Source organism: Mus caroli, chromosome 1 (assembly GCF_900094665.2).
Source record: "Mus caroli chromosome 1, CAROLI_EIJ_v1.1, whole genome shotgun sequence".
NCBI classification, from domain to species: Eukaryota; Metazoa; Chordata; class Mammalia; order Rodentia; family Muridae; genus Mus; species Mus caroli.
In genome coordinates, this window is record NC_034570.1 from 68,969,052 (window position 1) to 68,990,160 (window position 21,109).

The 21,109-nt window shown below is 54.0% G+C and overlaps 1 protein-coding gene across 6 annotated transcripts; it reads right to left on the bottom strand.

Annotated features, from left to right (window-relative positions):
• Nucleotides 1-17: 17 nt before the first annotated feature.
• On the bottom strand, nucleotides 18-20,689 carry Obsl1 (obscurin like 1). 6 transcript variants are annotated; one of them, XM_029476760.1, is made up of 22 exons: nucleotides 19,357-20,689; nucleotides 17,828-18,097; nucleotides 17,499-17,750; nucleotides 17,051-17,353; nucleotides 16,084-16,380; nucleotides 14,093-14,365; nucleotides 12,278-12,550; nucleotides 11,210-11,482; nucleotides 7,981-8,253; nucleotides 7,082-7,357; nucleotides 6,719-7,006; nucleotides 6,287-6,562; nucleotides 5,394-5,663; nucleotides 5,002-5,274; nucleotides 3,688-3,954; nucleotides 2,783-2,895; nucleotides 2,100-2,256; nucleotides 1,823-1,984; nucleotides 1,418-1,522; nucleotides 838-1,107; nucleotides 265-448; nucleotides 18-158 (listed from the first exon to the last, which is right to left on the bottom strand). In XM_029476760.1, exons 1-22 carry the CDS (start codon nucleotides 20,366-20,368, stop codon nucleotides 155-157), a joined length of 5,871 nt encoding a protein of 1,956 aa, XP_029332620.1. In that variant the 5' UTR covers nucleotides 20,369-20,689; the 3' UTR covers nucleotides 18-154. The 6 variants fall into 6 exon arrangements, with proteins under 6 accessions (XP_029332620.1, XP_029332624.1, XP_029332629.1 ...); XM_029476764.1 differs by having other exon boundaries at nucleotides 6,503-6,562; nucleotides 19,357-20,688; XM_029476769.1 differs by lacking the exon at nucleotides 6,287-6,562 and having other exon boundaries at nucleotides 19,357-20,688.
• Between the last annotated feature and the right edge of the window lie 420 nt (nucleotides 20,690-21,109).

Sequence of the window (21,109 nt, forward strand, 5' to 3'; positions counted from 1 at the left end):
CTTCCATGGCACACAGACGGGTGTGGGCATGAACAGTAGCATCTTTATTGTTACCTGATACCTCTGGCTCCTCCCTCCCCACCCTGCCCAGTATAAGGGTACGCTCCTTCCAAATTGTCCAAGGGCACCTGCTTGGTGTGTTTCAGTCCTCTAGTCACCTGTTGAGGAATGACTTCATGTGGGACTGGGGGCGGGGAGAGTAGGGCCAAGCCAATCGCCTCCCCTAGCAGAGTCTGGATACCCATGGGAAGAGCTGGGTCCTACCCTTTTGGAACCTCTGGCAAGGATGTCTGTAAGGTCATGAAAGTGGGAGCAGGTAGGGTGGGACACACAGCAAAATGTGTGAAAGATATGCAGAGATTTGGGGTAGAGTGGGCACCTCCTTCATCCAAGAGGGAAAGAATGGAAGGAACTTCCCAGGCTGCCCACTGAGGCGTCCAGCAGCCAGCTGGAGAGAGGACAGAAGGAGGTGAAGGACAGGTGCCAGCAGATACTGGTGGGTAGTGGGGAAAGGAGCAACTGGTAGCAATGGGGTGTTCTGGGGAGTCAAGCATGTGGCAGAAGCAGAGGAAAGGGAGAAGCTCTAGCAAGAAGGGCCCTAGGAAGGTCAGGGAAGCTTCTTTTGAGACTCAGGGTTCCCTCTCTTCTTCAACCTTGAGTGTGATCTCTCCCGCCCCTTTCCCCACCCCCCACATGCATCAGAACCCACTGCCAAGAGTCCTTCCCCGAGACCTGGAAAACCTCCCATAGGTATAGCTCGGCACTGCAGCTTCCACGTAGCCCCTCCTGCCCGGTCAACTTGTTCCTTGTGGATTCTGCCCAGTGGGCACTACTCACCATCTACCAGCAGCTGTGTGTCAGCACTGTCCTGGCCTGCTTGGCAGCTGTAGGTGCCCTGGTCCTCAGGTCGGACGCCATGGATGACTAGGCTGTGGGTGGTGCCGTGGCTACGCATCTCATACTTGTTTCCCGGGCAGAGTTCGACCCCCTCCCGCATCCAACACACGTGGCCCCCAGGGCGGGACACAGTCACCTCCAACACCGCCCTGCGGTTGACCAGAACCGTCTTCTCACGAGGTGGGCGGCGGCACATCTGGAGAGGCAACGCTGCGGTTGGGGGACAGGGGCTTAATAAGGACACGCACGGCCCCTAGAGGAGAGATGTATCTTCCCTGCCTACGACACCTCCACTCCTGGCACAAGCCCTCCGTGCCACCAGTCCGTTTTCCTGCATGCCCAGTTTAAAGTCTCTTCCTCTTCATCTCCTGAGGAAATGAGCTGCTCTCTGTGACCTGCCCCAAGAGAGCCTCAAAGAGGAGAGATGAAGACAGCAGCATCTCTAGGACCGGCGGCTAGTCAGTCAGTCCCAGGATGGGCGATGATGCCCTTCCCTGTCGCCTTCGCCTCAGAAGCTTACCCTCCACCTCCAGCCGAGCCAAGGACTGGGCGGGTCCCGCCTGGAAGCAGATTTCTCCGGTGTCCTCGGTTCTCAGCTCGCTCAGCACCAGAATGTGTTTCTTCCCTGGGGGTGGGGGTGGGGAGGTATTGAGGTCTCAGCCGCTTCCCGGGAGAATTCGAGAATGAGGGTGGAACCCGAGCAAGTCCCAGGGAGGTTCCGAAGTGTCGGCGCATGGAATTGGAGAGAGAACGCGAAGAGGAGCTAAGCAGAACTCAGAGCTGGCGGCGGAGAAAGTCCGGTAGACACTAGCAGTAGGGTGGTGGGGCGGGGAGCTGGAGGCGGAGCTTATCTGAATAGGGCGGAGTCTGCCTAAATCCTGGGCAAGGTAAAAAGGGGTCACAGAGGGTAGAAAAGTGGCCACACCTTCCTGTCGGATGCGGACACGGCCTCCGGGTCTCAGCGCGCGGCCTCCGAGCTCCCAGCGCCCGGTGGTCTCGGTCTCCGACACAGTGCACTCAAACGTGGCGCCGTCTCCTTCGCGGGCGCTAACGGACCGGAGTTCACGGAGTACCGACACCTCTCGTTCTGGGGCGGAGCCAGGAACGTGAGGAGGGGGCGTGGCGGAGACGGGACACACATCCGCCACGCCCCCTCCCAAGAAGTGGGTTAAAGTAGTACCCTGGCATCTCTGGGTACCCACCGCGTACGGTCAAGCGCGCGGGCCCGGAGCGAGCTGTCCCCACAACGCAGCTGTAGGTCCCGGCGTCTGAGGAGCAGCAACGCCGCAGAAGCAGAAGGCGGCGCGTGCCGAGAGCCTGGAGCCGGAGGCGTGGGCTGAGAGACAGCGCCTGCCCATCCTAAAGGCGGGATTCGTAATAGGTCAGATGGAGCCCAGTAGGATTCTGGAGGCTGTGACCCTGGAAGGTGGCGCTGTCCTCTGTGGATGCCTAGCTGGCTAGAAGCGCACTAGTGGATTCTGTGTGTTCCCCAGCTAGGGTTGGACTGTCCCACGTCTTTCCTTTCTGGTCACTTTTCTGAGAAGGTGCCATCCCTTGGGGACTTTAGAGCAGAGAATTGGCACCAAATGGTGCAGAAAGCCCAAAGCTCTCCATGGACCCACCAAGTGTGGATTTTAAAGTTGGTTTTCAACATAGACTCTACTATTGTCTGCCCTTGAGCAACTAACTGTTCACCCCACAGAATGTACGCCTTAGATAGCCCAGTGATGACAAGGTGTACCTTCACAGGGTGTTGTAAGGATTAAAAGGGATTAAATGTGACATCTGTCTCAGCCCAGTACCAGTCTCACACGTCCAGTGCGTGTTAGTTTCTTGCCCGAAATATTGTTATGTCGATAGACCTGCACTAGGGCCATGCTCTGACCTTCTCCCATATTACGTCAGCCAAAGTCTGGGAAAGCTCGCACTCGAACGTGGCTGTGTCACCTTCAGTCACTTCTAGGTCCTGTGGCCCCTGCACAATAGTCACTGGGACCTCTGAGAGTGGGTAAGGGAGAACAATGCCAAGGGGTCAGGGGTTGATGAGGAATAAGAGTCCAGCTTGTACAACACACAGACACAGCAGGTCAGTGGCAGACACACGCAGGTGGGCAGTGGAGGCTACTAGTGAGTGAGCAATGCTTGGGGACAGGAGATTTAAGGGAGGTGCTGTAGAGGAGGAGGCACGGCAGGGCCAGAGAGCCAGTGAGGTAGTGAAGTCATCAGCAGGGGACATGTTGGGGCTGGAGGGCAATGGCAGAAGTGGAAGAAGAGATACCAAAAAGGAGCACTCCCAAACACATGGATAGCAGTGACCACATGGCTGGAGTGGACAGCTGAAGACACTGAGCTTGGTGGGGATGGGCACAGAAGTGCACTACAGAGCACTGAGGGTCCCTAGAGGTGTGGCCAATGGGGAACTCAGGGCTGAAAGTGGGGGGGCCTCAGGCAGAATCAGTACTAGAGCTTACTCTGGAGGTTCATCAGTGGAAGAATTACAGGGGGCCCACTTAGGGAGCCAAGAGAGCCACTGAGTCATAATAAGAATAGTCAGTGGGGACATACCCAGGTAGGCAAACGAAAGAGACCATGCAGACATGGGACTGTTGAAGGTAGCACCAGATGCAGGGCTAAGGCTAAGGCTGTACTCAAGCAAAGCGGTCACTGGGGCCCACACAGATCCAAAGGATCCAGCAATTCCCCACTCTAGCAGGGTGGTCAGTAGGGGCCACATGGTTAGGTCAGGAGTCACACACAGGGATTTAGCAGGCAGGGGCCCAGAGGCCACACCTCTCACTGTGAGCCGAGCAGCACACCGAAGGGTATCCGCAGTGAAGGAGACACAGCCCGAGTCAGCCAGACCCAGGCCGCTTAGCACCAAGCGGTGAGTGCGGCCTTCTGATTGAATGTGGCACTTGGGCCCTGGGTGCAGCCGGACTCCACCCTGGGCCCACTCTCCGGTCACACCCTCCTGGGACAGCTCCAGCTGGAAGGTGGCACTGCCCCCCTCATGGACGGTCACATCCTCCAGAGGCCGAAGTTCCCTCAGCTGCCGAGCTAGTGTGGGGAGATGAGAGAGGGAGGACACCAGCTCTGGGCAAGGTGCAGGAACTCACTCACCCTGGCATGCTCCCTGTGCCACCCCAGCACTCCATGAAAGGCCTTGGCTGTACAAGTTCGGACTGGGTGGGAAGGAGGGAGGGAGGGAGGGAGGGAGGAAGGGAGGAAGGGAGAAGGACGGGTTAAGGAGTCTCAGTGTGGGGTGGGGTGACACTGGAAGGAACAATACACCCACTGGGATCGGAGCCATTACTTAACATATAACTCATCTATGTACCAAGGGATCTTTGGCAAACTCCTCTGACTTTTTTTTTCTAAGCCCTAGTTTTCCCTATTGCACCAAACCAGTGGTTCTCAACCTTCCTCATTGGTGGTGACCCCCAACCATAAAATTATTCTCATTGCTACTTCATAACTGCGATCCTGCTACGGTCATAAATTGTAATGTAAATACCCGATAGGCGGGGTATCTGATAGGGGACCCCTGTTGTTTGATTAGCAAAGGGGTTCTTGACCCACAGGTTGAGAACCACCATGCTAAAGCCCAGTGCCACTCTGGGTTATACTGTGATGAACACATACCACTCGTGACAGCCAATCACCAAGGTCTGATACCTTGGCTAATTTCCTCAAAGACTCTGGACGTAGGGATCAACCCTATTTTTACGGAGATTTGTTTCGGAGAGATTGCATGAGGTCACACAGGTAGTGTGTTCCAGCATGGGGCAGTGGGTGAGAAATGTTATTTGCCAGTCATTCTTTCAAAAAATAAATACAGAGAGTCTTTCTGGAGTATAAAATTTATGCTGCTAGCAAAGCCATCTTTGAAGTAAAAAGCAGAGTCCATTTGGACTTCTGAGAGACTAGAAAAGATTAGAAAAAGAGGTTTTGGGTTTGAGCAGGAACCTTCTGGCTCTAACCCCAGATTGGGACAGCCAGGGCAGACCTTCCTCAGCAGAAAGGAGCACTTTGGTGGTGGTGGCAGCGTCAGGGACTCTGGGCCAGCCAGATGAGTGATGAAGTAGGAGAAGATTGGGCACTCACGCCTCACACTGAGCCTGGCCAGGGTGCGATCGTGACGGCTCTCGCAGCCATAGGTGCCCTGGTCGGTAAGTAGAACGCCATGGATAGAGAGGCGGTGGACATGGCCATCCTGGGCCGTGGTCAGGCGAGAGTCCAGGGGAAGAGGTTCCCCACCTCGTATCCAGCGAACAGTTCCAGCCACATCAACTCGGCCTGTCTCTACCTCAAGGTGCACATCCTGGCCTTCCTCGGCCCGCACATCCTGCAGCCGCCGCAAGAACAGCAGCTCTGTCTCTGGAAGGGAAGATGAGAGATCATGGAGTCCAGAGGTTGAAGGCTAGCTCACTTCTAGGCCATGGTTGTGAGGGGTTAGCTATAGGGAACAGAGCATTTTATGCTCAGTCGCACTGAACCTCGAACATGGAGCCTGGCACTTGTGTCAGCAGCTCCGGCTCGCGCGGTCACGGTCCCTGCGTCTTTGAGTTGGCAGCTTCGGATGATCAAGGTGCGGCTTGAACCATTCTGGACCATTTCCAGCTGCGGCCCTGCAGTGATAACAGCTCCGTTGCGTAGCCAGGTGACTTCTGCTTCTGGTGGTGAAACCTCACACTGGAATGTGGCATCGTCCCCCTCATGGACTGTCAGAGGCGTCAGTTCGGAGACCAGCTTCACTGGCGGGAGCTCTGGAAGGAGGGGTGAGGCAGTGACCTGGATACCTCTTTCTCCCTCCGTCTCTCTCCACTTCCACCCCCCAAGCCCCCCACCCAGTCCTCCCGGCAGAACACAAGCTCTCATTCTCCCACCAATTACAACAGCTTGAGTGAGGCCCTATTGTGTGTTGGTTGTGGGGGTTCTCCCAAAGACCAGGATGCCAAATCCTGGCCACACTTAGTAAGCTCCTTGAAATCCCAGCCTGGCACCTCTTCCTAAGTCTCTAGTACCAATACATTATTTACTATGGGCCCAGTTACAACATTAAATGGTCACAGCAACCTATCTGCTATCCCATTTCAGTGCTGGGGCTCAGGGGAATAAAATGGCCTCGCAAATGTCACCCAAGTCCCAGAGAGCCAAGTTTGAGTTTCACCCTGGACAAGTTGACTCTAGAGTCCTCCTTTTAATCCACTGGGCTATCTACATCCTGCTATGCTAGGGTGCTGCTGGAAAAAAGGAAGATGTCCTCTTACAGTGACAGTCATGAACGCATTGGTGGGAACCATAGAGAGCAGTTGGGTGAGGTATAGGAGATGAAAAGGGCCCAGAGGATGGGAGGTTGTCTTTGTGGGTGTGAGGGGTGCATGGTTACCTTCCACACTGACGATGAAGATGCGACTGTCCTGGGGTGCGTCGCACAGGTATTCCCCAGCATCCCCTCTCCGTGCCCCCCGCACCCGCAGCACCTGCCTCGCCCCGGCTTGTTCCAGCTGTACCCGCCCCTGGCTTGCCAGGCGCTCCCCGTCCTTGTACCAGCGCACAGGGGTCCCTGGCCTGGAGAGGTGCACCACCAGCTCTAGGTCCCCACCTGGGGCGCTTCGAACACTCGTCTGGGCTGCCTCGGGGGCCACTACCCGCACTGGGGGCTCTGTGGGGTCAGAGCCAGGGGTCACTGGGAGGGCAATGAGAAGGGTGGGGAGACAAGCTGGGGGAACAGGGCAAGGGAAAGATGTGATGTCTTAGGAAAGTGGGGGAGCCCTGGATATGGGGGACTAGTAAGGCTTTCTGCCCAAGTTGTACTCACCAGCCACCTGGACATTGAAGCTGAGGCTTGGGGCCCCTGGGGATGCCCCAGATTGGCAAGTGTAGACACCTGTGTGAGCGAGGTCTGCTGCCTGGATGCAGAGGATTCTGCGAGGACCCTCAGCTCGCAGCTCTAGTCCTTCACCCTGCTGCACAGGGCTCCCATTGTGGCTCCAGAACACTTGTGCGCTTGCTCGGGACAGCTCACAGCTCAGCACCACGGGCTCCCCTGGAACCACGCAGAGCGGATTTGGGGCTGCCTCTGGAGCCAGAAACTGCACCGGAAGCTCTGCACAAAGAAAAGGGGGTTGTAAGCCCAAGCCAGCCTCTGCCTCCCCACCCAAGGCTGGCCCAGCACACCCACCAGCCAGGCTGACGTTGAAGGTAACAGCCTCATCTCGGGTCTCACATACATACTCCCCGGCATCCTCAGGCTGGGCGTGGGGCAGGGTGAGGGTGCGGGCAGGCCCCTCAGCACCCAGCTGCAGCGCATCTGACACCTCTACCTCTAGGCCATCCTTGTACCAGCGCACCTGAGACCCAGCCGGGGCCACTTCGCAGCGTAGCTCCACGTGTCCTGGAGCCCCAAACTGCAAATCCAGGGACCGGGCCACCGGGTGCACAATCCTCTCTGGTGGAGCTGGTGGGTGGGCAAAGAAAGAGGGAACATGGTTTTGACAGATGGTCTCTCCCTGCCTCTCCAATACACTTTATAGTAAGAACCTGGGGGCTCCTATGAAGAAAAGGACTTGCCCAAGATCATACAGATAAAAGAGCCAAGTCAGACTCATACTCAAACCTATCCATTCACCTCTCCTTAGATCCATCCCCATTCCTTCCATTCTATGCTTTGCCTCTGAGATGCTTAACCTTGATAAACCAGTTATTTTGCCTTTTTTTTTCTTTTTGGCCTGACTACCACCTCCCAATGTGAGCGTCATGAATAGTGAAACTTGCAGCTCACTGGTTCACTCTGTACCCCTAGCATATGGTGCAACGCATATTCTAGTTGTCTGATAAGCATTTGTTGAATGAATGAATGAATGAATGAATGAATGATCGATCCTAACTGCTAGGCTTCCTCTCCCCGAGCCCGAGGACACTGTCCCAGCTTGAATTGAATCCTCTGATGGCTAAGACTGAGGAGTCTGGGAAACAGAGGCTTGGGGGAAGGGAAACAGTGGGAGTAGGGATAGTGGATGTCTGTCCCATAGAACCCTGTCTCTTCACTTCCCTGGAAAAGTGTCCACAGAAACTACCCACCTGTGACAGTGACAGTGAAGAAGGCTGAATCATCCCCAGCATCACACACAAACTCGCCCCCGTCCTCTGGCTGGGCAGCAGGCAACACCAGACGGCGACGAGGCCCATCGCTCTGGAGCACCAGGGCTTCACTCTCCTCCACCTCTAACCCGTCCTTGTACCAGCGTACAGGAGCATCCTCTCTAGACAGCTCACAGGTGAGCACCACACATTCNAAACTCACAGCATGTAAGGTCACCTCGTCCTGGGGGTATATGATCCGCACAGGGGGCTCTGCAGAGCAGGGNAAGCACAGCTGTCACTAATTAGCAATGCCTGGCAGCATGTGAGCCCNGCTGCCCATGTGTTAATAACAGTCCTGAGTTCTGAGTAGCACAGTAATAAGTAACAATAGGTCCCTGACCTGTCCTTCAAATCCCCAAGACCAGACACTTACAGAATCCAGTATCTTCTGGACTTCAAAAGAATGCATTTCTCATTTGGTAGTGAGCTACCTTCAGGTCCTGCCTCTGCCCCTTATAATGATTCCCATTAACATTTTGCTGTTTAATATATATTTACCCATGGCAAGATATACTAGAAGACACAGTCAAATCTCACAAAGATGCAGATATAGACTAGCCCTACCAGATAATTAAAGAATAATTAAGAATATATCAATTAGGGGCTGGAGAGATGGCTCAGCAGTTAAGAGCACTGACTGCTCTTCTGAAGGTCCTGAGTTCAAATCCCAGCAAACACACGGTGGCTCACAACCATCTGTAATGAGATCTGATGCCCTCTTCTGGTGTGTCTGAAGACAGCTACAGTGTACTTAGATATAATAATAAATAAATCTTTTTAAAAAAGAGAATGCATCAGTTAAATTCAGTTTTAATGTAATAAATTTGACTATCAAACCTCTGATCTCACTACATAGCCCTGGTTGGTCTCAAACTTACTATGCAGACCAGGAGAGCCTAGAAACCTCAGAGAATCACCTGCCTCTGCCTCCTGAGTGCTGGGATTAAAGGTATACACCATCATACCAGACTACTGCTGAACTTTTAACAAGCCTTTTGGTTTTAAGGGTTTGGGGGCTTTACAAATTGTGCAGGAGTGGGATCAGGATCTGTAAAAAATGAACACCTCCTAACGCTCCAGTCACTGCGCCGAGCACTTTGAGCCTTTAGGCTCACGCTGATGTCTGGAGGAGAGCACTGTGATGTCTCCGCTTTTCCAGATGAAAGAACTGGGGCATGCAATAATTAAGCAATCAATTGCCCTTAAGGTCCCAAACAGTTATAGCTCCTGGGGCAGAAGGAAGAAGCATTCTGTTCTAAACAGGCTCTCCTGCTGCAGGCACTGGGGCGAATCCAGGCCTCCCAAGTGCAGCAACTAGGGAATACTTGTATACCAGAGTATACAATACTCTGTCTAAAAGAATCCCAGGAATGCTACACTGTTTCAGTGAGCTCAACCTCAAGCACAGGCCATTCTTCCACAGAAAAGGAGCTAAGTCAATATTAGTAGACCGTCAGCAAGCCCAAGCTTGCCCATAATACCATGTGCTGTCTTGTTCTCCAACCAAGACTAGAAACTTCTTGTTTCCAGAAGACTAGAGTACACCTGGCCCCCTTGTGGCCTGGCTAGGGAACTGCGGGCTTCCCTGCCTAGGATTTCTCAGTTCTCCACCAGACCCAGCCACAGGACACAGGGCATTCTTTTCTCAAAATGTCTGATCTAGTCATGAAATGGCCAGGAGATTACAGAAGGCAGCTTCTTCTATAAGGGATGGTGGTGGAAGAGGTTGGGGCAGTGAGCTGGGCCGTTTGGTGTGGGACTTGATCCACTTTGGCCTGGAGGTGAGGTGGCATTTGTGTGAACTTTACTGTGAGGCGTAGAGTGCTTTGTGGTTGTGGCTGTTGTGTCTGGCCAGGGCTGGAGATGAGAGAATGAAGGTCTCTAGCTGTAAAATAGATTGTGTCCACAGCCTTGTTGCAGTTGTGGGCTCCGTCTGGGGTATAATGAGTGGAATTCCCTAAGAAGCTCTGCCTGGGGCAAGCCAGGGAAGAAGGCAACAGGACCGTGAAGAATAGGGTAGTTGGCCTTGTGCTGCCACTGGGGTTCTTCTGTGATGTCCAGAACTGCCTAAATGCCCCCACGACCATGCACACTGGGAATGGTGCTGTGGGCTGTAGTCCTGAGGTGGCCGGCACAAATCACCACCATATTTCTAGCTTTCCTTTACTCCCCGACACCCGGACTATTCTCTGCCCACTCCTTAACTCAGCCTAACTCCATTACAAGTAGGTAAACATCCTCATTACCTGACCAGGTTAGCAGCCACGAGCCCAGGGTTCCCTACGCTGTCCTTGACAGTCTATGCCCTGACACGTGTCTGGCTTTCTTACTAGGCTGTGTTCTTTGAGGAGGAAATACATGTGTGTTCACATGCTGTCGAATGCATGGAGCCCAGCCCATACTACAGTGACCCTGTGAGATCTCCACCCAGGCCCTCCCTGCCTGGCTGTTCTGTGGAGCCCTGGACCCTAATTGAACTTATTTACCATGAGGTTTCTTGGAATGTTTATTGGTGCGTTTATTGGTTTAACACAGGGGTTGCAAGCTGTGAGGGCCAGATAGGTTAAGTTAATGGCTCAGGGAGTCTGGGGAGAGGCAGGAGAAATGGCAGGGAGGGTGGGACAGAGAAATGGGGGCCCCATAGTATGGGGCAGCTGCTACTCAGTGCCAGCCGTTCGTCGCCATGGGGGGAAACGAGACCAGAACCGCCGGGTCTTCGGCTTTTTCAAGAGGACGTATAACTCCGGGTTGTTATTTGGACTGTCCTGACTTTGGTATGACTCTGCAGGCCAAACAAAACACATCTGTGGGCTGCATAGAGTCAGAGTCCAAGGGGGTCTCCCCATTTGTGACCCCTGGATAGCAATTGCCTTCCCAGCTAGTCTGGCAGCTAACTGACCACCAGCCAGGCACCCAGCCTGGATGGCATTCAGTCAGTGAGCTGGTGGACCACAGCTAGACCTGGCCTTGTTGACACCAGAGAAGGGCTTGCTGGTTCTGATTGGGATTCCAGGCTCTTTCCAGCAGGGACCCTGGTGCATGCACCCTCAACCCATACTCTCCCTCCCTGACACCAACAAGCTTGCATGTGGAGAAACATTCACTCAACATCCCTGAGGCTCAGGGTTGTCCTCTGGTGACTCTGGGGGCTGGGATAGGCCCACACCTGTGACGGTGATGGTGAAGGAAGCCGACTCATCATGGATTTCACACAGGTACTCGCCAGAATCCTCAAGCTGGACAGAGGGCAGCACCAGGCGGCGGATGGTGTCTTCCTTCTCCAGGAGCAGTGCTGGGCTCTCCACTACCTCCTCCCCATCTTTGGTCCAGCGCACCTCAGCCCAGGGTCGGCACAGCTCACAGGTCAGCACCACACGCTCTAGGCGTACGGCTGCCACATGCACTTCACTACTGGGGTAGACGATCCACGAGGAGACATCTGAAGGACAGAGACATCAGATCCTAGGCAAGAGGGGATGGGACTGGAGTGTCCCACCATCCTTCCTAATCCAGGCCTATGTCCTATGCTTTCTAAGTCAGCCACGGGTTGAAGAGGTCATTCTCTAGGCAGTCCCTCACAGCTAGCACCACAGAAGCCCCTGGGAGCAGCCATCACGGCCACAGAGATCCGACCATAATCTCCAAAGTACACCAAGCTTTGTGTGGAAGCTGTGTAATGGGGAGTGAGGAATCAATGTTAACTGTAGAAACAGTTTATGGTCTCTAGGGTGGGACAAGGACAAAATGAGAAATGAAACAAGGTGGGCTGGAGAGATGGCTCAGTGGTTAAGAGCACTGACTGATCTTCCAGAGGTCCCAAGTTCAATTCCCACCAACCACATGGTGGCTCACAAACATCTGTAATGGGATCCAATGCCCTCGTCTGACGTGTCTGAAGACAAGCTACAGTGTACTCACATACATAAAATAAATAAATTAAAAAAATATATATCATGGGAGAAGAGGGCTGGGTCTCAGATGAACTGGGGTCCTGTATAGGACTCTGAGACTTTTTGACCTCTTCCACACCTGGTACCACCTGCTCTGTAACAGAACTACTGTCCCCAAGGAACCCTCTTAGCAGGGGACTCCTGGGAGTTGGGAAAGGCGGGGGGCTGTGGGGGCTCCCTGGTGATGAGTAGCCGGGACTAGTGTGCTCAGGACTCAGCAGTACAGGAGGCTAGAGGGGGCAAGAAGAGTGACATGCAGGAGCACGTGTGCTAGCTGCTCTCACCTGTGATGGTAACTGTGAAGTAGGCACGTTCATCTCCTGCGACACACTGGAACTCGCCCCCGTCGGAGGGCCGGGCTGCAGGTAGCACCAGGTGGTGATGGGGCCCTTCATTTTCTAATACGATGATGTCACTCTCCTCCACCTCCTGCCCATCCTTGTACCAGTGTACAGTTGTGTCCTCTTGGTCTACCTCACAGGTCAGCCTGACACACTCGGAGGTGATGGCATGGACAAACACGTGCTCTTGGGGGTCCACGATGTGCACTGGGGGATCTTGATGGGAAACAGAGATGGATCATAAACACCTCTTACACAGGAGGCTCCAGGGCTGCAGAAGATCAGTGGCAGTAGGGGGGGTGGGTAATTAAAGCCATGCCATGCAGGAGTTTGGGGCCATGAGATCCTGTTGGTATAGAAGCTTAGGTATCTCCAAAGGTGAGTAGGGGGCACAGAGGGTAGGAGGCACCCAGCGGCCATACAGTGGTAGCCAACATTGACATAGGCTAAAAGGAGATCGCAACCATGAGGCACCTGGCTGAGTTTACTGTTCAAGGACAGGGAAGAAAGGATAGGCCTATAGGAGGATGACTCAGGCAGCATCAAGCATCCACTCCACTGGGCAGTGGTGTGCTTTGTACACAGGCAGTATCTCGGAGGCCCAGATATTAAGGGCTTGCAGACCAGGCTGGTGCTATCAGTGTTATGGAATTGCTTAGTAAGAAAGCCTTAGATCACTGGGGCCCATCTTCAAAGGGGCTGGTGGCATCCCAGCCTCTTCTTCTTTATTTCCTGGACATGAAGATGAGCAATGTGTTCTGCCACATGCAACCCTGCCTTTGACAGCCAGCACCTCCACGGTATTTTCAAATCAGTGGTTTTGGGTTTGAATGCCCAGAACAATCCTTTCTCAGTATCAATGAATATCTTAGGCATTTCCCTACAGTGGCAGAAAACTAACTAGTTCCCTGTCACGGAACATGCTCAGGTTGGGGTCACAGGGATTTCTGAGTTGAAGTAAGATTCTGACTCAAAAGGGTCAGTAGCGTCTATGCTAACTTCCTTGAGTCAGTGTCTCACACAGCTGGGGCTGGCCTCAAATTTGCATCTCACCCAGCTGAGTTACTGTCATCGTCAGCTTTCTAACAAGAAGATCCCTCAGGCTCAGTCCTGAAGGTTTAGACTTTGGATAGGCCAGGACACCTGGGAACTTGCCTTCTGACAGGCTTCTAGCATACTCCTGCCTTATGAGAACTCCTGGACCAATATACTTAACACCTTTGCCTACTTCAGCCACCATGAGTGGCAGGAAAAAGTCAGGGCTGTGTGTGACTCCAGCCCACCATCTGTGCTGGCTGCCTGATAACAAGGAAGTCACAATACTTCTTTGGGTCTCAGTGTCTTTACCTGTGGACTGGAGATTATGCATTATTAAGTTGTGAAATAGCATATGAGCAAATGACCTAGCATAGCTCTAGCTCCAGAGTAGGATCTCATTAAATGTCAGCCCTTTCTTCCAGCAATTGCGTTTGGCCCCTCACCCGATCCAGCAGAGGGCATATATGCACAGGTGGGCAAGTGTGTTAGATGATGTGGGTACATGAGAGATTTAAGATGCAAATGTAAGACCAGGGATGTATCTCAGTAGTAGAATGCTTATCTAGCCCCACAAGGCTGTAGGCCCCAGCCAAAAATCATAAAACAAACAAAAAGCCCTCCATAAAAAGGGACTCCCACCAAACCAACAGACCACAAGGGCAGGGTATACAAAGTCCCCCAAATCAGCCTCAGTCAGAAGCAGCCAGCAAGGTTCCTGACCTTGAACAGTGACTCCAAAGAAGGCCGAGACCCCTTCCGTTCTGCATTCAAATTCACCGCTGTCTCGGACTTGAGCCTCAGGCAGAATCAGTCGGTGTTTACGGCCCTCTGTCTTCACTATGAGCGACTCGCTCTCCTCCACCTTCTGCCCATCCTTGTACCAGGTTGCAGGAAAATCCACCCTTGAGAGCTCACAGGTCAGCACTACCCGTTCAGAGGTCGTGAAGGTCAGTGACACCTTGTCCTGGGGACTCAGGATGTGCACTGAGCTTTCTGCATGGAGAGAAAGCTGGTCACTTGCAATGTCTATTCTGCTCCTCGGATATGCAGCCTTTTCTCCAGTCTATGTGCTGGTGTAGGGCTGAATACACGAAGGAGACAACTGTTGTCAGTGACTAAAGCCCGGATGTCGGTTAGGGCTTAAAACAGGTTTGAGGGTCAAGGGGGACGAGAACAGTGGGGCAGCGCATCTATTGATAAGGTGCTAGGTTCAGTTTTCTGACTTAAAAAAAAAAAAGATTTGTGCACTGCTATGGTTTGGTTTGGATCTGATCTGAGCTATTCCTGGAAAGATATTCATGTGATGGAACTATAGTCCTCAGGGTGGCAGTTTCTAGAACCTCTAAGAGCCTAGGGGAGGAGGAATAGGAAGAAGTATTTGTAATGGCGAGGTTTAGCGGGAGGTACTTCTCAAAGGAACCCAGTCAGCTCTGAGTATGTTGCTACAAAGCGAGTTCACCCACCCTGTGTACTTGGTTCCTTCTGATCATGCCTGCTTGTCTATCTCTTTGTCATGGTCTGACTTAGTGAAAAGCTGGGGTAGGGTCACTAAAGACTGGACAGAGTCATTAAAGACTGGGAAGACCAACTTTGGAGTTTCCAGAACTGTGAGCTAAACTAAGTTTTTTTTTTTCTTTATAAAATACCCAGCATCCGCTTCTCTGGTATAGCAACAGAAAAGAGGTTAGGTCAGATTTTTAGGCCACTTAAGCAGAGTAGCAGAGTAGTGGTTTTACTGTATTTAAGAATTCTTAAAGAGCCCGTCTCTAGGCTGGGCAGTGGTGGCGCATGCCTTTAATCCCAGCACTTGGGAGGCAGAGGCAGGTGGATTTCTGAGTTCGAGGCCAGCCTGGTCTACAGAGTGAGTTCCAGGACAGCCAGGGCTACACAGAGAAGCCCTGTCTGGAAAAACCAAAAAAAAAGGGGCCGTCTCTCCTGGTGCCTGTGGTGATAGTGGTCTTTAGTTAAACTTGGAAATGCTGCACTTGATAATTTCTGCCTTCGCTCTCTACCGCTGCTGCTGGAAGCTACCACTGTAAGACCCCAGGTTCTCTAGCGATAGCGAGAGAACTGAGCGCTACGATGGCCTTTGAATTTTCAGCCCCCGCTTCCCCAGGCCTGAGTGACGGATGCTACATCCCCTCCCCTTCCTTGCTAAGAAGGAAGTGTGGGGGTAAACAACTCGGATTCGCAATCCAGCACCAACTCTGTAACTTTGAGCAGGCCGTTCAACTTCTCTGTGCCTGTCTTCCTCCACGTACAGTGGGAAGTGACTAAGAACCTGTTCTATGAGGCTATCGGCAGGACTGTGCTACCTACCTAAATCAAGTGATTAGGGCTGTGCCTGGTTCAAGGTGAACTGTTAGGAGATAAGGTTTCATTAGGCAACTGGACAAGAGGACAGAAAGCAGACAGGGACTAGGGCCAGGATCCGTGTCTTTTAAATGAGAGGACAAGCATAATTATTTTTTCTTGGTAGTATTGAGTTGAATTCACTCACCACTGAGCTATACCCCCAGCCCAACTGCAAAGAAAAACATGCCAAAGAACGGAGATGAGGCTGATGAGCCCAAGAGAAGCTCTATATGCTAGGAGTTGGAAAGCACCCTTCTGAGTGTCTGAGCCCAGCTGTGGGAAACAGGTACAGCATCCACCTCGCTCGGCAAACACGACTTCTGTGCTTTGAACCTATCTGTCCACCAGTTACCAACCTTGGATAGTGAGGGCAGCAGAGTCTTGCACACCAGGGCAGCTGAAGCCGACCAGGGCCCCACTGTCCCGGTGCTTGACAGCTTGCAGGATGAGCCTGTGCTGGAGGCCCTTCTGCTCTATGCGGTACCGCAGGGCTCCAGGCTCCACCTGGCCCTCTGGCTCATTACTCTGGAGCTGCTCTCCATTAAGGAACCAAGAGCCCTGGATGATGGCGGACAGATCAAGGGAGAAGACGGCATCTTCCCCATCATACACCTGCACGTCTTCCAGGCCTGACACCAGGCGAGCTGTGGGCACTGGAACAGAGACAGGGCACGGCTGTTAGAACCAGAAAGGGCTGAGCACGGGGTCCGCAATGGAGGACTTAGAGAAAGGACTGAAGGAGCTGAAGGGGTTTGCAACCCCATAGGAAGAACAATAATATCAACCACCCAGACTCCCCAGAGCTCCCAGGGACTAAACCACCAACCAACGAGGACACATGGAGGGGACCCATGGCTCCAGCCACATATGTAGCAGAGGATAGCCTTGTTGGGCATCAATGGGAAGAGAGGCCCTTGGTCCTGTGAAGGCTCTATAAATATCCCAATGTAGGGGAATTCAGGGGTGGGGAGGGGGGAGTGGGTGGGTTGGTGGGTGGGGGAACATCCTTATAGAAGCAGGGGAGGGGGTATGGGATAGGGAGTTTTGGGGGTGGGGACTGGGAAAGGGGATAACATTTGATATGTAAATAAAGAAAATATCCACGCAAAGCAAAGCAAAGCAAAGCAAAGCAAAGCAAAGCAAAGCAAAGCAAAGCAAAGCAAAGCAAAGCAAAGCAAAGCAAAGCAAAGCAAAAGAACCAGAAAGGGCAAAAGCTAGAGGATGGGTGAACATAAGGACTGGGGGTCAGAGAAGGAAAGAATGGTCACGGAGAGCATGACTGGATAAAGATACTGATGGATAAGTGGCGAAGGATTAACTTACCAAGGTGAGCAGAACCGTTGAACACGACATGGGGACTGCGGCCGTGTTCACTGACTGTGCAGATTCGGAAGTGATAGTCACCCTCGGTGGGTACACAGTCCCCGGGCACCTCTACGGCTCCCGCCTTCTCAATGCTGAAGCACTGGATCCAATCCTCAGACCCCACTTCCTGCCGCTCTAGGCGGTAGATGAAGGAGGTCTCTGGAGGTGGCTCTGGGGGCTTCCAGGTCAGCAGAACCTTGTTCTTTTGGCCTTTGAACATCTCAACCATTACGGGGGGCCCGGGAGGACTGTGCTTGACACCTAAGATAAAGGTGGGATCTTCACCTGAGCCCTGTACAAGCCCCCATCAACACTCCTGCTTTAAATCCACCTTCCCAACCCAGGCACTGGCAACTGGCAACGCCCCTGCCCTGACCCCCCTGTTTATAAGCGTTCACGCTCTCACATTTGACTCTGAGCAGGGTGGTGGTACGGGAGTTGCCCAGGCTGAAGGTGATCTCTCCAGCATCTTCTCGGGTCACCCCTGGAAGGACCAGGGCATGCATATGACCACAACTGCTCTGGCAGGTGTCTGGCAGCTCCTCCCCATCACGGCTCCAGCACCCCTGCACCCCAGCTTCTTGAGTCTCCACCAGCAGTACTGCGTTCTCTCCCTCCAGGACGTCAAGCTTCCGGGGTAAACGCTTCAGGATGGGTCCTGAGACGTGGATGGGAATCCGTCAGCCCAGGCACGAGACACCACCAGTCTCAGCCTCCTCCCACTGGCCAGCTGACCTTTGACCGTCACATTGGCCACAGTGCGCACTCGGCCCCGCATCTCGCACAGATAGACGCCATCATCATCGGCCTTCAGCTTGTGGATGACGAGGCGTCTCACAGCGCCCTCCTCGATCTGCTCGTACTTGCGGCAGGGTAACAGCCGTTGGTCCTCCCGGAACCAGGCGGTGGGAATTCGAGAGTTAGGTACTTTACACTCCAGCACCACAATCCCGTGCTCCCGACCCTCCACATCCTGCAGGGGCCGGGTGAACCGTAGGCGGGGTTCTGTAGAAAGAGAAGGAGGGAAGGCTCAGGAGCTGGAGCTGGAGCAGGAGCGAGAGACTAGCTGAGGAGGATAACACATACTTGCTCTTCCTAGCAGGCTAGGAATGGCGGCCGAATTCCCAGCTAAGTTAGTTGGCCTAATTCCCAGCCTGACCCCGATATCACCTTGGACACGTCTTATAACATTTCTGGGTCTCCATCTGCTCATGTGTTGAATGGGGGAGGGGAGGCGGCAAGCATTGAACCAGATCAGTGGTTTTCAAACCGTCCCTAACACTACACAGCATCTCCCAATTCTTCAAGGGTCTGCATTGAATTTCATTTTAATATAGCATTCTAAGCATTTCAAAACCATATTTCGGAACTAGGAAACCACCAGAGAGTTAACTTGCTGAGGAACACAAGGTTTGGTCCCCCTGGGAGAAGTTTCTCTACTTTCTTGAGGACGTTGCAGTTTCTCACTGGCCTGGCAAGTCTGGGCACATTGAGTTGGGACGCAGTGAGGAGGACACTGCCACAGCTCGGATACCACATACTTGGTTAAGTGTCAGGCAGGACTCAAGGGAACTTCCCAAGCATGTTTTCCTTGAAGGACAAAGATGGGCAATCACCAGTGAAAATGTAACCCCTCAAATCGTGGTGATCAAGTTCTATTAAGGGGAACCTTAGCTTCCAATGTGACTTGAGAGTGCCTTGTTTTCTCTGGATTTTCTGTTCATGGGTACTGAAAACGTGTAAGGTCACCCCCACCCCCTTTTGCTTTCATCTTCTTTGAAACGTGAAGGAATCCAGCCTGGCTGGTGTTTTTCCTCTGACATATCCACCTCTCCTGTGAATGAGCAGTGGCTGCTGGGGGGTTTGCACCAGCCCTCCTAACAGATTCCGGCCCTGAAGCTGTGAACACAGCCTCCACTCCAAATGTGTGTTTTCAATACAGCAGCCCCCTTGTTCTCACCGATTAGCATATTATAAATTTAGCCCTAGTTATTTACACCCACAACATGCTCCTATTGTTTTACAGATATTGCTACCGATGGGAATCCAATTGGGAAAGAAGGCCTAAAATTAAGAATAAAGGATAAGAATGTTCTAGGATTGTTAAGATTTACACACAGTCTATTCCCTGGCTTAGTGGTTTTTACCACCTGGGTAGCTTGCTAAGAAATTCATCAGTGTACTGGAATTCAATATTCCTCCGGACATGGGGGTGGACATGAGCAAGAAGGACCTCTGAGGGCACTGGAAGCACGGTGCTCTACCTTTCACGTGCAGCTGGACCGCACTTAGGGTCTGGCCCGCCGAGTTGCGCGCCGCGCACACGTAGAGCCCACGGTCTTTGGCCTGGCAGTAGAGCACCTTAAGTACAAAGCCGCCGTCGCGGTCGCGGTACATGAGGCGGCGGCGATCGGGGAGCAGAGGGCGGCCCTCCAAGTGCCATTCGATCTCGGGCTCAGGTTTGCCCATCACGTAGCAGCGGAACTTGGCGTGCTTGCCCTCGTTCACCCAGAAGGTCTTGGGCGCGCCTTTGAGCGGCTCCAACACGGGTTTGGGGTTCTCATCGGGATCCTGGGGCGGGCTCTCGCGGGGCTGGTGCACCTGGAGCAGCGCTCCCGCCTGCGCGTGGCCATGCGCGTTGCGGGCGTGACACACGTACACCCCGGAATCGGGCAGCCGCGCCGCCAGGATGCGCAACGTCAGGCTCGCGCCCTCGTCACTCGCGCCGCGGCCGGGCTCCAGCTTGAAGTGGCTGCTGTCCCATACTTCGTCCAAGGCCATCCCATCCTTCTCCCAGTACAGCTTGGGCTCCGGAAGGCCTCCCACCTGGCACGTCAGCACCACCTCTGCCCCTCGCAGCACCCACTGGGACTGGGGCCCCGTCAGGAACTTCGGGGCGCCCTCCCCGGTGCCCGGTGTTGGCAGCGGACACTCGGAGGACTCGGGCTCCGGCTCGGGGGCCGGGGGTTCCAGCACGGTGACAGCGGCCGCCGCGTAGGCCTCTCCGGCCGCGTTGCGGGCGCGGCACACGTAGACCCCGGCGTCGGTGGGCAGCGCGCCGCTCAGCAGCAGGCCGTGCTCGGCGCCGTCCTCCGGAAAGCTCAGGCGCTCGGAGGCCACCAGCTGCTGCCCGCCTTTCTCCCACACGACAGTGGGCGGCGGCTCTCCCAGGACCACGCATTTGAGCTCGGCCTCCGCTCCACTTACCACCCGCACGGGCCGCGGGAAGCGTAGGAAACACGGGGGGCTCCCCTGATCCCCTGATCCGGCCTTCATTGCGGCCGCTGCAGATGGCTCGCCTGGGCGCGCGGGAAGGCCGGGAGCCGAGACCAGGGCGTGGCGGAGCGGGCGCCGGGACCAGTGGGACTCCTGTGACCGCTCGCCTCTTTACTCTGGACCCTGGCCGCAGCCCTGCTACGCGGCAATTCCTGGGCCCCGAGCCCAGAGCTCAGGGGGCTGTCCTTCCTGTTTGCCTGCTCAGCGAGGGGCCCTACAGCCCAGACTGCCCGCGGCCCGGCTTCCTGCTCTTGGGAGTCTCTCTTCCCAGCCCCCTCCCACAGCCTGGGCCTCTTTCTCCTCCCTCCCTCCCACCTCCGGCCTCCAGGTCTCCAACTGCCGGCCAGGCTTGGGCCTGAGTGACTTTGTCGCCTGCAGCTGCCAATCCCAAAAATATTCTCTGATGACACAGCTGGAGGACAAGAGCCCAGACTGGCTCCTCCAGGCTAAGTATAGAGCAGGCGGGACCACCTGCCCTCGGCCCAGAGCCTCAACCCTAGGTCTACCCTCCCACGTTGGCCTAGCAGCTGCTAGGATTGAAAAGAGCGCCAGAAAGTCTGAGGGGGTTGGTGCATTCTGTCCTCCTGACAAATGATTTGATGACTGGTCAACCTTAAGCACCCAGGCACCTGTGGTACCTGATGTAGATTCTGTGTGTGTGTGTGTGTGTGTGTGTGTGTGTATTTGAGGAGTGGGTTGTATGCTTGCCTGAATAGGTCAGGTCACTTGGGGTGAATACCC